This window comes from Ochotona princeps, chromosome 18 (assembly GCF_030435755.1).
Source record: "Ochotona princeps isolate mOchPri1 chromosome 18, mOchPri1.hap1, whole genome shotgun sequence".
In the NCBI taxonomy this organism is placed as follows: domain Eukaryota; kingdom Metazoa; phylum Chordata; class Mammalia; order Lagomorpha; family Ochotonidae; genus Ochotona; species Ochotona princeps.
Genome location: NC_080849.1, coordinates 19637166 through 19651573, shown reverse-complemented (window position 1 = coordinate 19651573; position 14408 = coordinate 19637166). Strand labels below are relative to the sequence as shown.

Below are 14408 nucleotides of genomic sequence, written 5' to 3'. Positions count from 1 at the left end.
ACAAGGATCCAATGTGGTTCCAGTTCTAATCCCAGCAGCCCCAGGACCCAGCTTCAAATCAGCTCAGCTCTAGCTGTTGCTGTCAATTGGGGAGTGAATCATCGCACAGAAGATCTTCCTCTCTGTTCCTCCTTCTCTATGTATATCTGACTTCATAATAAAAATAAACAAATCTTTTTATAAAAAGAAAGAAAGAACATTATGGGGGCCAGAATGATGGTAAAGCACGTAAAATGGCTGCCTGAGACACCAGCATACTAATGTGGGCACCAGTTCAAGCCCCACTTGCTCCCCTTCCAATCCAGCTCTCCGCACACACTCTTGGGAAAGCACCCGAAGACAGCCCATGTTTTCGGGCCGCCACCATCACATGGGAGAGCGGGAGCGAGCTCCAGCCGCCTCTGACTCTGGCCCGAATCAACTCGGGTCTTTGTGGCTTTAAAAAGTGACATAAATATACATGTTATACAAGAATGAGGTTTTTTGGGCCCAGCTTAGTAGCCTAGTAGCTAAAGTCCTCACCTTGCATGTGCCAGGATCCCATATGGGTGCCAGTTTGTGTCCCGGCGGCTCCACTTCCTATCTAGCTCCCAACTTGTGGCCTGGGAAAGCAGCCAAGGACAGCCCAAAACCTTGGGACCCTGCACCAAAATGGGAGACCCAGAAGAAGCTCCTGGCTCCTGTGGCCACCTGGGAAGTGAACCAGCAGATGGAAGATTTTTCTGACTGTCTCCTTTCCTCTGCAAATCTGACTTTCCAATAAGAGTAAATGAATTTTTAAAAAAGAATGTTTATTTAAAATGTACAAAAGAAAAAAATAAAAATAGTAAAAAGCATGAGAAAGAATAGAGAATCAGATAGCCAAACTGGTTACATCTGTGTGATTTATTTTGTTTTGTTTTGTTTTGTTTTTAAAAGATTTATTTATTTTATTACAAAGTCAGATATACAGAGAGGAGAGACAGAGAGGAAGGTCCTCCATCCGATGATTCACTCCCCAAGTGAGCCGCAACGGGCCAATGCGTGCCGATCCCATGCCGGGAACCAGGAACCTCTTCCAGGTCTCCCACGCGGGTGCAGGGTCCCAAAGCCTTGGGCCGTCCTTGACTGCTTTCCCAGGCCACAAGCAGGGAGCTGGATGGGAAGTGGGGTTGCTGGGATTAGAACCGGCACCCATATGGGATCCCGGGGCGTTCAAGGCGAGGACTTTAGTTGCTAGGCCACGCCGCTGGGCCCACATCTGTGTGATTTAAAAAAACCTGTTTTTCCTTTTGTTTCTACATTTTCCAACATCCTACACTAAAAGGTTATTTATATAATTTAAAATATACATGTAAATTAACTATAAAAAATGCTGAGGGCCTGGTGCCATAGCTTAATGGCTAAAGTCTTCACCTTGCATGTGCTAGGATCCCATATGGGCGCCAGTTCTAATCCTGGCTGCTCGACTTCCCATCCAGCTCCCTGCTTGTAGCCTGGGAAGGCAGTCAAGGATGGCCCAAAGGCATGGGACTCTGCACTCGCATGGGAGACCTGAAAGAAGCTCCTGGCTTCAGATCAGCTCAGCCCAAACATTGTGACCACTTGGGGAGTGAATCAACGGGTATAATACATTTCCTCTCTGTAAATCAAACTTTCCAATAAAAAATAAATAAACAAATTTGCCTTGAAAATAAAATAAATGCTGATACTGATATAATTAGATATGCATAGAGTTAATCATAAATTGACCATACTTTCATATATGAGAATAACCGTAATGTTCACTACATAAATTATGCACACTCTTAAAACAGCCCACACTACAAGCTTTTAAAATTGTGTAGAAGGAAAATACTGCCATGCACATGTGAGTTACAGAATACAATACTGTATTCTGTACAACGTGAGTACAGATAACAATAAAAACAGCTTCAAATGAGAGGCCAGACCACCATATACCAAAATATTAGCTATTCCTGGTTGGTATCTCTTTTTCCTTCTTTGTGCTTGTTCTGCATTTGAAAGTATAAAAAAAGGATGCCTATTACTTTTGTATTCAACAAAATGAGTTTTAAGGGATTGTGTCAAAAACTGCCCTTTCGCTTTATACGAGCACCATCTAGTGCTCAACACACATAATACAATTTTCACAACATAGTCAAGATTGCAGAAGAGTGACCTTCATAAAAGTATACTGTTTAACCATAAAACCAAATATTACTATACTCAATGTCTGGATTTAAAACAGGTGAATAATTAATTCAAAAGGGCCGCAGGACTGTTAATCATCTATACAAAGTTGTAATCAGAAAACTGGACAGAAAGTCAAGCAGCCATAACTTGAACCCACCGCTGACGTCACAGACAGATTAAGCTGCTGTGCCAAGTGCCATTAGCCCCACCACAAACTTTTCTAAGTACCCTCAGAGAGAGAGGAACATTAAAAACTGAGCACAGGGCCTGGCGGCGTGGCCTAGCGGCTAAAGTACTCGCCTTGAAAGCCCCAGGATCCCATATGGGCGCCAGTTCTAATCCTAGCAGCTCCACTTCCCATCCAGCTCGCTGCTTGTGGCCTGGGAAAGCAGTCAAGGACGGCCCAAAGCCTTGGGACCCTGCACCCGCGTGGGAGACCCGGAGGAGGTTCCAGGTTCCCGGCTTCAGATCGGCGCGCAACAGCCCGTTGCAGCTCACTTGGGGAGTGAATCATCGGACGGAAGATCTTCCTCTCTGTCTCTCCTCCTCTCTGTATATCTGGCTGTAATAAAAATGAATAAATCTTTAAAAAAAAACAAAACTGAGCACATCCTACAAGTTCATGAGGCCTTTCTGCAGGGCATCTCCACCTCTAGATGACCTCTTACCTGCTGGTTGGTGTCGGGAAAGAAAATGAGAGAAGCTGATTCCAGAAGGGATCATTCTGAGAGACAGACTCAGTGCCCGACAACTTTTTCAAGTATTCATTCTGAGGAAGATCACTGATTCTGCTGCTGTTCGCACCCATCTTCTAACTAGGTGGATAGCTTGTCCTTACACCAGCATGTCCATTAAATGACCTATAAAAATGAAAAACAATGACACTTCATCAAAACAATCATCTTTTCCTATCCTTTACTTACGTGAAAAAAAAAAAACCTAAAACACTGCTAACAGAATTCGTAATATCTCTACTGCAAATACATGAGCTCTCAGACACACAACTACGAATCGTTCAGGGGGACTAAACACTGTCTTAGCCAACACAGAAACAAAAGCTCAAATCCACCTCTGTGCTGCAGACCCTGGTATGGATATACCTCTCCTGGGAAGATGTCTTCCAGCAAGTTCACACTGATAACTTGTTGCCAAACAGATTGAAAATGACATCTTTAAAAAAAAAGATTTATTTTTATTGGAAAGGCAGATATACAGAGCAGAGGAGAGACAGGAAGATCTTCCGTCCGATGGTTCACTCCCCAAGCGGCCACAACGGCTGGAGCTGAGCCAATCCGAACCCAGGAGCCAGGAGCTCTCCTCCAGGTCTCCCACGCGGGTGCAGGGTCCCAAGGCTTTGGGCCGTCCTCTACTTCTTTCCCAGGCCACAAGCAGGGAGCTGGATGGGAACTGGAGCTGCCGGGATTAGAACCGACGACCATACGGGATCCCGCCGCATTCAAGGCAAGGACTTTTAACCACTACGCTATCGTGCTGGGTCCCAAAAATGACACCTTTTCACAGCTAAAACAATGATGCTAAAGAAATAAAAATACTGGGTGACTTGACTAAGCAAAGCACAGGGCAAGAGTTCAAAGGCTCGCTCCTGCCCTGCCTCACTAGGGACAGGGAAGGGAAGAGGAGCAGGTGCTGACCCGGATCACCTGTTCCCAGGAAAGGGCTCCCCATCCCTAAGGAACCACATTGAACAATTCTGCAGTACAGCACTTTTTCACATGCCTGTGCACCTAACCCCAACATTTTTTGGATGAAAGAAACTCTCTTACTCCTCCTCCTACCCTGTTCCATCATCTAGAGGCAGCCCTAAAAAGCAAGTTGAAGGAACAAATGAGTCAATATATCATGCATACTCACAAGACTCTTCCATATTTATTATTCTTGGTCACTAAGGGGAAAACTAATAGTTCAATCACAAAGCCCAACACTGGCTCCTATAAAACACACATAACATGGCTCTGCTTTGTTTTCGTTATTTAAGAGGCACAGGGGCGGACAGAGAGCTCCAGCTGGCCAGCTCATTTCACCAAAGTCCCACCAAGCCCAGGTCTAGGACAGGCCAAAGCCAGGGGTGTGAAACTCAGTCCAGATCTCCCACATGGTGGCAGGACCCAGTTGCTCAAGCCATCATCAGCTGCATCCCAGGATGTGCATTAGCAGGGATCTGGATTGGAAATGGAGCCAGGACTTGAAGCCAGGGACTTCAACATGGGGTGCAAGCATCCCAAGTGGGGACTTAACCTCTTCCTTAGGAAGAAAATGGGAGGAGAAAAAAGGCCGCGAGAGAAAAGAGAAAGATAACAAAGCAAAGGGCCATGAAATGCAAATGACAAGCACTTAGCATTGCCAAGGTGTACAGTATGAGCATTTCTGTTCAGTTACTCTCTGTTCCTGTTTCATATATTAATTTTTAAAAAGAAAAGAATGGCTTCTCACCCTCTTAGAAGCAATATGGATGACAAGGAAGCAGTACCTTTAAAATATTAAGAGGAAATAATGGAACTTAAGATTCTATAGCCAGCCAAGCCACCACTTAAATATGAAGGTAAAATAAAGCTCCCTCTGTCTTGCCAAGATTCAAAAACCTGTCCAGGCACTCAGTTTCAAGAAGCTACTGGAAGAAGTACTCTCCACAGGGAATAAGCCAAGGAAAAGCACAACACAGGGTTCAGGGTCGGGTATTCCACACAGAGCAGCCCTGAAGAGAAGTCACAGGACAAGGTCTGGGATACAGGCAGCTACATCAGTGTCCTCTGGGGAAGAAAAACCAGAGAAAGGTCTCCTGCTGTGTTGGACCTTACTCCTAGAGTGTTCCAAGACCTCAGATCAGTCATACAGAAAATAAAGTCAATCTTTCTTTAATATTTATTATTTGAAAAGCAGAGAGAGAGACAGAGATTAATCTTCCATTCACTGGCTCACTCTCCAGATGGCTGCAAAGGCCAGGGCTCGGCCAGGTGGAAGCCAAAAGCCAGAAGTCAGGAGCTTCATTTGGGTCTCCCATGTGACAGCAGGGGCCCAAGCACTTGGGCCATTCTCCACTGGTTTCTCAGAACCATTAGCAGGGAGCTGGATTGGAAGTAGAGCAGCCAGGACTTGAACCAATGCCCAAATGAGAGCAAACACTGCAAGCAGAGGTTTACCCTAATGCAGCACCACGGCACCAGCTGCACTGATTTTTTAGCCTGTGAACTTTGGAAAAGAGGTAAAAATCCTTCAAAAAAGGTCACCTAATCACAGTATAATTCAATTCAACAGTGATCAATTTCTCTATAATCACCACAATGTAAATGTTAAACAGAGATTTAACCAAACAAAATTGTAAGGTTACTATACAGGAAATATTCTAGAAACAGAAGTGGTAGTTGTAATCTAACAGTGCTAAATTTCCACCTTCCATAATACACAGGAAGTCTACTGAAAATATCTAGAATTACTAAATCAAAAAGTAACAGTAAAGGTGTATTATTTATAAAGAGCTAACTTTTGAAGAGTAAGAACTAAAGGACTTGAAAGCTGGGCGTCACTACTGAAGAAAAGAACACCAAGAAGGAAGATAGGATGGAGTTTTTTTAAGTTCATCCTACTGTTTCACATTTCAAAACCATGTGCAGTGGTGGGCATTTGGGGCAGCAGATAAAGCACAGCTTGAGATGCCCCCTTTCGTACTGGATGCCTGGGGAGCCCCGTCTCCCCCTCCCAGTCAAGCTTCTAGTTAACCTGCAGGGGAGGCAGCAGCTGCCACCCAGGGACCTAGATGCTAGCCCAGCCTCACCTAGTGTGGGCATCTGGGAAGTGACTGAGCAGGTGGAAGATTCTTGTCTGTGTCTCTCTTCCTTTCTATTTTAAAAAATAATAAAAATTTAGAAAAATTTTAAATATTACATAAAAATAAATGAAATCATGCCCATAGATTTCATAAAAATTAAGTATTTGGGGGCCCGGTGTGGTGGCTTGGTGCCTGAAGTCTTCATCTTGGGTGCACTGTGATCCCATATGGGCACTGGTTCTATTCCCAGCAGCCCCACTTCCCATCCAGCTTGCTGCTTGTGGCCGGGGGGCAGTCCAGAGCGGCCCAAAGCCTTGGGACGATACATCCATGTGGGAGACTCGGAAGAGGCTCGAGGCTTCTGGCTTCAGATTGGGGCAGCTCCAGCTGCTTGGGGAGTGAAACATCGGGTGGAGGATCTTCCTCTCTGTCTCTCCTCCTATCTGTATGTCTGCCATTCCAATAAAAATAAATAAATCTTTTAAAAAATTAAGTATTTTTACTTTCCCTCATCATTACCTATTCAGATTTAAATTTTTTAACATAAACTAGATAACATGATCACCAACATAATTGAAATGTGAATTATTCTTTACCTGAGTGGGTAAGTAACAAGCTTAAGAATATCTAAGTCATGAGACAGCCCTTGACACAAGGCTTCGTTGGGAGAAGGAACAAAGGAAACGACAACCTGATGTAATTTAATGTCATGTTATTATCTCTGTTATCTCAAACAGCTAAATTTCAACTTTCCACCATGGTACAAGCTTCCAAACAAGAAGTAACCAAAGGGGCCCGGCGCAATACCTTAGCGGTTAAAAGTCCTTGCCTTGCACACACCGGGATCCCATATGGGCACCGGTTCTAATCCCGGAAGCCCCGCTTCCCATCCAGCTCCCTGCCTGTGGCCTGGAAAAGCAGTCAAGGACGGCCCAAGACTTTGGGACCCTGCACCCGTGTGGGAGACCTGGAGGAGGCTCCTGGCTTCGGACTGGCTCAGCTCCAGCCATTGCGGCCACTTGGGGTGTGAACCATTAGCAGAAGATTTTCCTCTCTGTCTCTCCTCCTCTCTGTGCATCTGCCTTTCCAATGAAAATAAATAAATCTTTAAAAAAAAAAAAAAAAGAAGTGGTAGTGGTCAAAGGCTGTCAGAGTAGACTTTAGAGAAACAAAAATGATTAGGGATAAGCACAAGCATTACATAATAGTAAAGGGAAAAACCCTCCAAAAATCCACAGGAATCTCAAAAAGTATGCACTAACAGAGTGTCAAAATAGAACTGCTGGAGAAATAGATGAATGTGCTAGTCAGAGACTTCAACCTGCGTGTTTCAGACATGTTCAGATCACAGCAGTCAGTCAGTCAAGACACAGCTGAAGTGCAAGAGCAGCATCCATCAGCAGGATGGAACGGACACCTAGGAATAGCTTCATTCACCTGCAGAGTAGACATTCTTCTCAAGCTCCGTGGCAGGTGCACCAGGACAGACAGCATTCTGTGCAATTAGACACACCTTCACAAAGTTAAAATAGTAACCATTCAGTTCTTTAAGCTCTGGAAACTAATACATTAGAGCTAGAAAAAAGAGAAGTTGGCCTTAGGAAGAAGCAAAGCAGCATGACCCCAGACTCCTCCCAAAGTCCCTATCACAGAAAATAAAGTGTATGCGTGAGGGAGTCACTCAACAGGAAAAGAGACAAAAAGGAATAAACAACCAAATGCCACGTTGACTCATGAGTAAACCCCGATTTAGAAACAGAAAGGAAGAAAAAACAAATCTCGTAATAGAAGACAATCTTCAGACACACCTAACATGGATCAGTTGTATAACATATTCCTGACTTGTGTGCTCGCTTCAGCAGCACATATACTAAAATTGGAACGATACAGAGAAGATTAGCATGGCCCCTGTGCAAGGATAATATATTCCTGACTTGTGTGGGACAGTGGTACTGGGAAAATGGCTTGATTTTTAAGAATTAAAGGGTAGTCCCAGCGCAGTACCCTAGCGGCTAACGTCCTTGCCTTGCACATACCAGGATCCCATATGGGTGCCGCTTCATGTCCCAGCTGCTCCATTTCCCATTCAGCTCCCTACTTGCGGCCTGGAAAAGCAGTTGAGGACAGTCCAAAGCCTTGGAACCCTGGATCTGTGTGGGAGACCCGGAAAGAAGTTCCTGACTCCTGGATTCGGATCAGCGCAGCACCAGCCGTTGCAGCCACTTGGGGAGTGAATCATTGCACAGAAGATCTTCCTCTCTGTCTCTCCTCCTCTCTGTACATCTGCCTTTCTAATAAAATAAATAAATCTTTTTAAAAAAAAAATCTGTAGTTGGGCCCCGGCAGCGTGGCCTAGCAGCTAAAGTCCTCGCCTTGAACGCCCCGGGATCCCATACGGGCGCCGGTTCTAATCCCGGCAGCTCCACTTCCCATCCAGCTCCCTGCTTGTGGCCTGGGAGGGCAGTCGAGGACAGCCCAAGGCCTTGGGACCCTGCACCCGCGTGGAAGATCTGGAAGAGGTTCCTGGTTCCCAGCTTCGGATCGGCGCAGCACCAGCCGTTGCGGCTCACTTGGGGAGTGAATCATCGGATGGAGGACCTTCCTCTCTGTCTCTCCTCTCTGTATATCTGACTTTGTAATAAAATAAATCTTTAAAAAAAAAAATCTGTAGTAAAGGTTAAACAAGATGCCCAAGATTATACAGCTAGGAGGTCGGGTGCAATGACTGAATTGGCTAATTGTTCCCTCACAAGTGCCAGGATCCCAAAGCGCACCAGTTCTTGTCCCAGCTGCTCCACTTTCCAGCCAGGTCCCTGCTTTATGATCTAGAAAAGCAGTGGAGGATGGCCCAAGGCGTTGGGACCCTGCACCCGTGTAGGAGATGCAGAAGCTCCTGGCTCCTGGCTCTGGATTGGCTCAACTCCAGCCACTGAGGCTATTTGGGGAGTGAGCCAGCAGGTGGAAGATTTTTCTATCTCTTCTTCAAACTGCAAATCCAGCTTTCTAATAAAATACATAAATAAATATTTTTTTAAAAGTTCATACAGCTAGAATGTGGTCACCAGTTTTCAAACCCAGACATCATACTCTTTAATACTGCATCACGTTGCTTCACAATTCAATCTGAGTCTACCAGGTGGAGGACAGAGACCCACGTCACTGAGCCATTGCCTGCTGCCCCCAGGGAGCATGAAGAATGAAGCTGGATCAGGAATCCAGACAACTATAACAAACAAGTGAAGTTTCACAGCTGGCATCTTCACAGTGGCAATCCATGCCCAGCCCAGGAGCAGTCACTGAGGAATTACCATCACACTTCCTGTAACAGTACATGCAAACACCCACCACCAGACAGCCAGAAGCTTCTCACCTCGGGAAGGGCAGCAGTCCACAGCTAGTAGGACAGCAGAACTCCCCAGGGAGCAGGCTACCAAACCAGCCAACCTGGGGCTTCTCTCTGTCCTGAGAAAGGCAGCGTGTGACAAAGACCAACAGCAGGACCACCTTATCACTCTCTTAGCAGGCCACCGTGCTTAGTCACTCCCCACTGAGTCACTAGGAACGTGAAGGGGGCTGCAAGCCCGAATCACACAGCAGCTCATGCTGTCTGCAAGCTTTCTCTCACTTTCATGAAGAGGCTTCTCCTGCTGATGAACTAATGGTGTATTTATCTCCCATTGGGACACAGTCCCCACCCTTGTACCCCAGGCATGGGAGCCATCACTACTCCACAATAGCCTGTGCCACTAGGGATCAGTTAACACATACACACACACTCTGACGACATAGATAAAGCATTTATAAGACATAAAAATCGGGGGGGTCAGTGTTGTGGCACGATGGGTTACGTCACCTGCAATACTGGCCCTCCAATCTGAGCACCAGTTCAAGTCCTGACACTCCACTTCTGATCCGGCTTTCTGCTGATGTGCCTGGGAATGCAGCAGAGGACGGCCTAAGCACTTGGGCCCCTGCCACCCATGTGGAAGATTCAGATGGAATTCCAGGCTTCCAGCTTCAGCCTGCCCAGACCTGGCAGTTGCAGGCATCTGAGGAGTGACCTAGCAGACAGAAGAGCTCTTTCTTTTTCTCCCGCACTCACTCTGCTTTTCCAATAAACAACTAAACTTCTTTAAATAATCTTCCTGTCTCTCCTCCTCTCTGTATATCTGACTTTCCAATAAAAATAAAATAAATCTTAAAAAAAAAAAAAAAACATGAAAATGGGGGCCAGCACGGTGGCCTAGCAGTTACAGTCCTTGCCTTGAACGTGCCAGCACCCCATATGAGCACTAGTTCTAATCCCGGCAGCTCCATTTCCCATCCAGCTCCCTGCTTGTGGCCTGGGAAAGCAGTCGAGGACAGCCCAATGCCTTGGGGTCCTGCACCCACATGGGAGACCTGGAGGTTGTTCCTGGCTCCTGGATTCGGATCAGCGCAGCATCGGCCGTTGTTATCACTTTGGGAGTAAATCATCAGACAGAAGATCTTCCTCTCTCTCCTCCTCCTCTCGGTATATCTGACTTTCCAATAAAAATATCTTAATTGATTAATTAAAAAAACATAAACAGAGCAAAAAAAAACATGAAAATTAAACAAAACCCAGAAAGCCTTACATGGTGCTACACTGCTTTGATACTGGATCACTTTTAAAGATCTCATTTGATCACTCCTAGCCTATAGTCTGGGAAAGCAACTGAGGATGGCCCAAGGCCTTGGGACCCTGTATCTATGTGGGAGCCCCAATAGAAGCTCCTGGCTCCTGGATTTGGATCAGCTCAGCTCCAGCTGTTGCTGCCATTTGGGGAGTGAATCAACAGATGGAAGTTCTTTCTCCCTAATCTGATCTGCCTTTCCAATAAAAATAAATAATTCTTAAAAAAAATAGGGTTGCAGATCACTCTCACATTTGCATATTTCACTTCCTTTGTATATATTACCAGGAGTGGGATAGCTGATTAATGGAAATGAAATCTGCATATTCCCCAAGTATTTGGTCACAGTCACAAAAGAAGAAAAATGGAATAGTCCTCCCTACCTCTAACCATTCCCACCATTTGCAGCCCTAAGAGGGCATTCTCACAGGTTTCATAGCAGCCAAGAAAATCAGCCACTTTTTTAAGCCTTGGCAAAATAAACCACAATGTACCAGGGCAGGCATAACAGCCCCCAAGGATGCTCACATCTCAATCCAAGAACCTGTGCTTGTGATGCCTACAAAATGGACTTGCAGTGATGATTAAAAGGCAGCTCTGAGACGGGAAGACCATCCTGAGTTAGCCGGCAGCCCCGACTCGCCATGGTGGTATCCAGAAGCAGAGCAAGCCATCAGAACCAAGATGAAAATGCAACCCAAATGGCTCTGACAATGGAAGCAGGGTTACAAGCCAAGGAACATGACCACCTTGATAAGCCTAGAGGAGTCTCTCCTGGAAATCTCCAAAACACAGCACAGTCTATCTGACCCATGAGGCTGGCCCAGCAAAGACCAATCCAGACATCTAACCTCTTGGACTAGAGAGCAAGAACCGGTGGTGACTTGAGCCATTAAATGTTGGTCACTTGTCAGGGCAGTCACAGGACACACAGCAAGCAACTTCTATTAATAGGCAAAATTCTTCAGAGGAGAAAAGCCCAGGTCAATTGCCCAAACACATAGAGGACTTTAAGAGCTGTTAGTGCATGCTGAGGTATATTTTACTTCTTGATTGCTCTTGCCTGGACAAAGCCCCATTCACTAAGCAGCCAGCCAAAACAGGTAGAGGGGGACAGCTGGATAGAAGGTATAACTTCTAATGTTCTGCAAACACAGTGGGATAACTACAGTTGATGACAATGAATTGAATACTTCCAAAGAGCTAGTACTGAGGATTCTGAACATTCCCCATACAAAGAAATGATAGATGTTTGTAGTGACAGATATTCCAATTACCCTGGTCTTTTACACATCATATCCATATATTGAAACATCAAACTGTACCCCGTAGACATGTATAGTCACTATCTGTTCATTAAAAATATTCTACAATGGGCCCGGCGTGGTGGCCTAGTGGTTGAAGTCCTTGCCTTGAACGCCACGGGATCCCATATGGGCATCAGTTTTAATCCTGGCAGCTCCACTTCCCATCCAGCTCCCTGCTCGTGGCCTGGGAAAGCAGTCGAGGACAGCCCAATGCCTTGGGGTCCTGCACCCACATGGGAGACCTGGAGGCTGTTCCTGGGTCCTGGCTTCGGATCGGCGCAGCACCAGCCATTGCGGTCACTTTGGGAGTGAATTATCGGACGGAAGATCTTCCTCTGTCTCTCCTCCTCTGGGTATATCTGACTTCACAATAAAAATAAATAATTCTTATAAAAAAATATTCTGTAAGGCTAGCTGAAATGACAATTTGAAAAATTTTATAGAAGATTGAATCAGCAGCAGGCAGAGATGACCCCTGCACTGCCAGCATCCCCTGGCCACCCCACTTCTTAGCTTCCTCCTAACGGCCCGAGTAAAAGCAGAGAAAGACGGCCCAAGTGCTTGGGCCCCTGCACCTACATGGGACACCTGGAAGAAGCTCCTGGCTTCAGCCTGGCCCAGTGCTGGCCTTTGCATACATCTAGGAAGTGAACAGGCAAACGGGAGATCTCGCTCTCTCATTCTCTGCTCTCCCTTTCGCTCTTCTTTCAAATAAATAAATAAATCTTTAAACAACAAAAAAAGATGACTGAGCCATATAAATCCAAAATATGGATCAGGATAGCAGAATCTATTTAACAAAAAAGTCGAGAGAACTATGCTATATTTTTCCAAGTCCAACATCAAAGTGTTCGAACTGCTTATTCCCCTTGCAGAAAATAAAACCATGTTTTTTAAAAGTCTTTCTGGAGACAGTTTGATGATTGGAATTCTCCATTTGTCTCCTTTTCTGTTTTTTAAGATCTATTTCTTTTTCTTGGAAAGGCAGATTTACAGACAAGGAGAGACAGAGAGAAAGATCTTCCATCTGCTAGTTTACTCCCCAAGTGGCTGCAATGACCAGAGCTGAGCTGAACCAAAGTCAGGAGCCAGGAGCTTCTTCCAGGTGACTTATGACCAGCACTGTAGCAGAGCACATTATACCTGCATCCCAAATGGACGCCAGTTTATGTCCCGGCTGCCCCACTTCTGAGCCAACTCCCTGCTAGTGACTCAGGAAAGCAGCAGAGGATGGTCTAAGAGCTCAGGTCCCTGCCACCCACATGGGAGACCCAGATGAAGCTCCAGATGTCTATCATGCCCAGTCCTGGCCTCTGCAGCTACTAGAAAGCGAACCAGCAGACAGAACATCTGTCTCTGTGCTTCTCCCTCTCTGTAATTCTGCCTTTCAAATAAATAAATAAATCTTAAAAAAAAAAAAAAAAAAAAAAGCTGGGCCTTCATGATGGCTCAGCAGCTAAATCCTTGCCTTAAATGCACCAGGATCCCATACGGCACAGGTTTTTTTCCCAGCTGCTTCACTTCCCATCCAGCTCCCTGCTTGTAGCCTGGGAAAGCAGTCATGGGACCCTACACTCGCATGGAGACCTGGAAGAAGCTCCTGGCTCCTGGTTTTGGATCAGTTCAGCTCCAGTCATTGCAGCCACTTGGGGAGTGAACCAGTGGATGAAGATCTTTTGTCTGATTCTCTGTGTAAATCTGCCTTTGCAATAAAAATAAGTCTTTTTTTAAAAAAGTGACTTGATATCCTGCATATATATAATGAAATATTTACAGATGGAGCAATATGGCAAAGATCTGCTTTCAGAACACTGGCGTGAGGGTGGGAATGAAGATAAAGGACAAAAATGCACACCGACCAGGGTTGAGCAGTGGGTGTACACGCCAGTACAATCTATAATTATTATTATTATCATTTTGCTTCATTATGTGAACTTTATTCTATAAGTGAAAGGTAAAAAATCAAGAAAAGCCCACTGCTTATTATAGATATTTCTTACTACATGGCAAAACACACACACACACACAGACTTCTTAACAATGTTAGCTTTCCTGGGCCCGGCGGCGTGGCCTAGCAGCTAAAGTACTCGCCTTGAACGCACCGGGATCCCATATGGGCACCGGTTCTAATCCCAGCAGCTCCACTTCCCATCCAGCTCCCTGCTTGTGACCTGGGAAGCAGTCCAGGACCACCCAAGGATTTGGTATCCTGCACCCGCGTGGGAGACCTGGAAGAGGTTCCTGGTTCCTGGTTCCTGGCTTCGGACCAGCGCGCATGGGCCCGTTGCGGCTCACTTGGGGAGTGAATCATCAGACGGAAGATCTTCCTCTCTGTCTCTCCTCCTCTCTGTATATATCTGACTTTGTAATAAAAATAAATCTTTAAAAAAAAAAACAAAGTTAGCTTTCCTGTTAACACTACCCAACCTCAGTGACCCGCCACTTATTCTACTTGCAACTAAGTTTCACCCACATTCTTCTCTCAGT

At 45.6% G+C, this 14408-nt stretch overlaps 1 protein-coding gene and 1 non-coding gene across 6 annotated transcripts in view; one reads left to right on the top strand and one right to left on the bottom strand.

Moving 5' to 3' along the window:
• Positions 1-14408, bottom strand: part of DYM (dymeclin) — a 323209-nt gene that overhangs the window by 307349 nt on the left and 1452 nt on the right. For 4 of the 5 annotated variants that reach the window (XM_058676968.1, XM_058676967.1, XM_058676971.1 and 1 more), the window contains exon 2: positions 2844-3035. In XM_058676968.1, the coding sequence (XP_058532951.1) occupies positions 2844-2983 (140 nt within the window). In that variant the 5' untranslated portion in view covers positions 2984-3035. Of the gene's footprint in view, positions 1-2843; positions 3036-14408 lie in introns of those variants that run through there. The other variant, XM_058676969.1, reaches the window with a different exon arrangement.
• LOC118758116 (U6 spliceosomal RNA) lies at positions 7806-7913 on the top strand. The gene has a single exon (XR_004995543.1). It is a non-coding gene; the product is annotated as a U6 spliceosomal RNA (small nuclear RNA).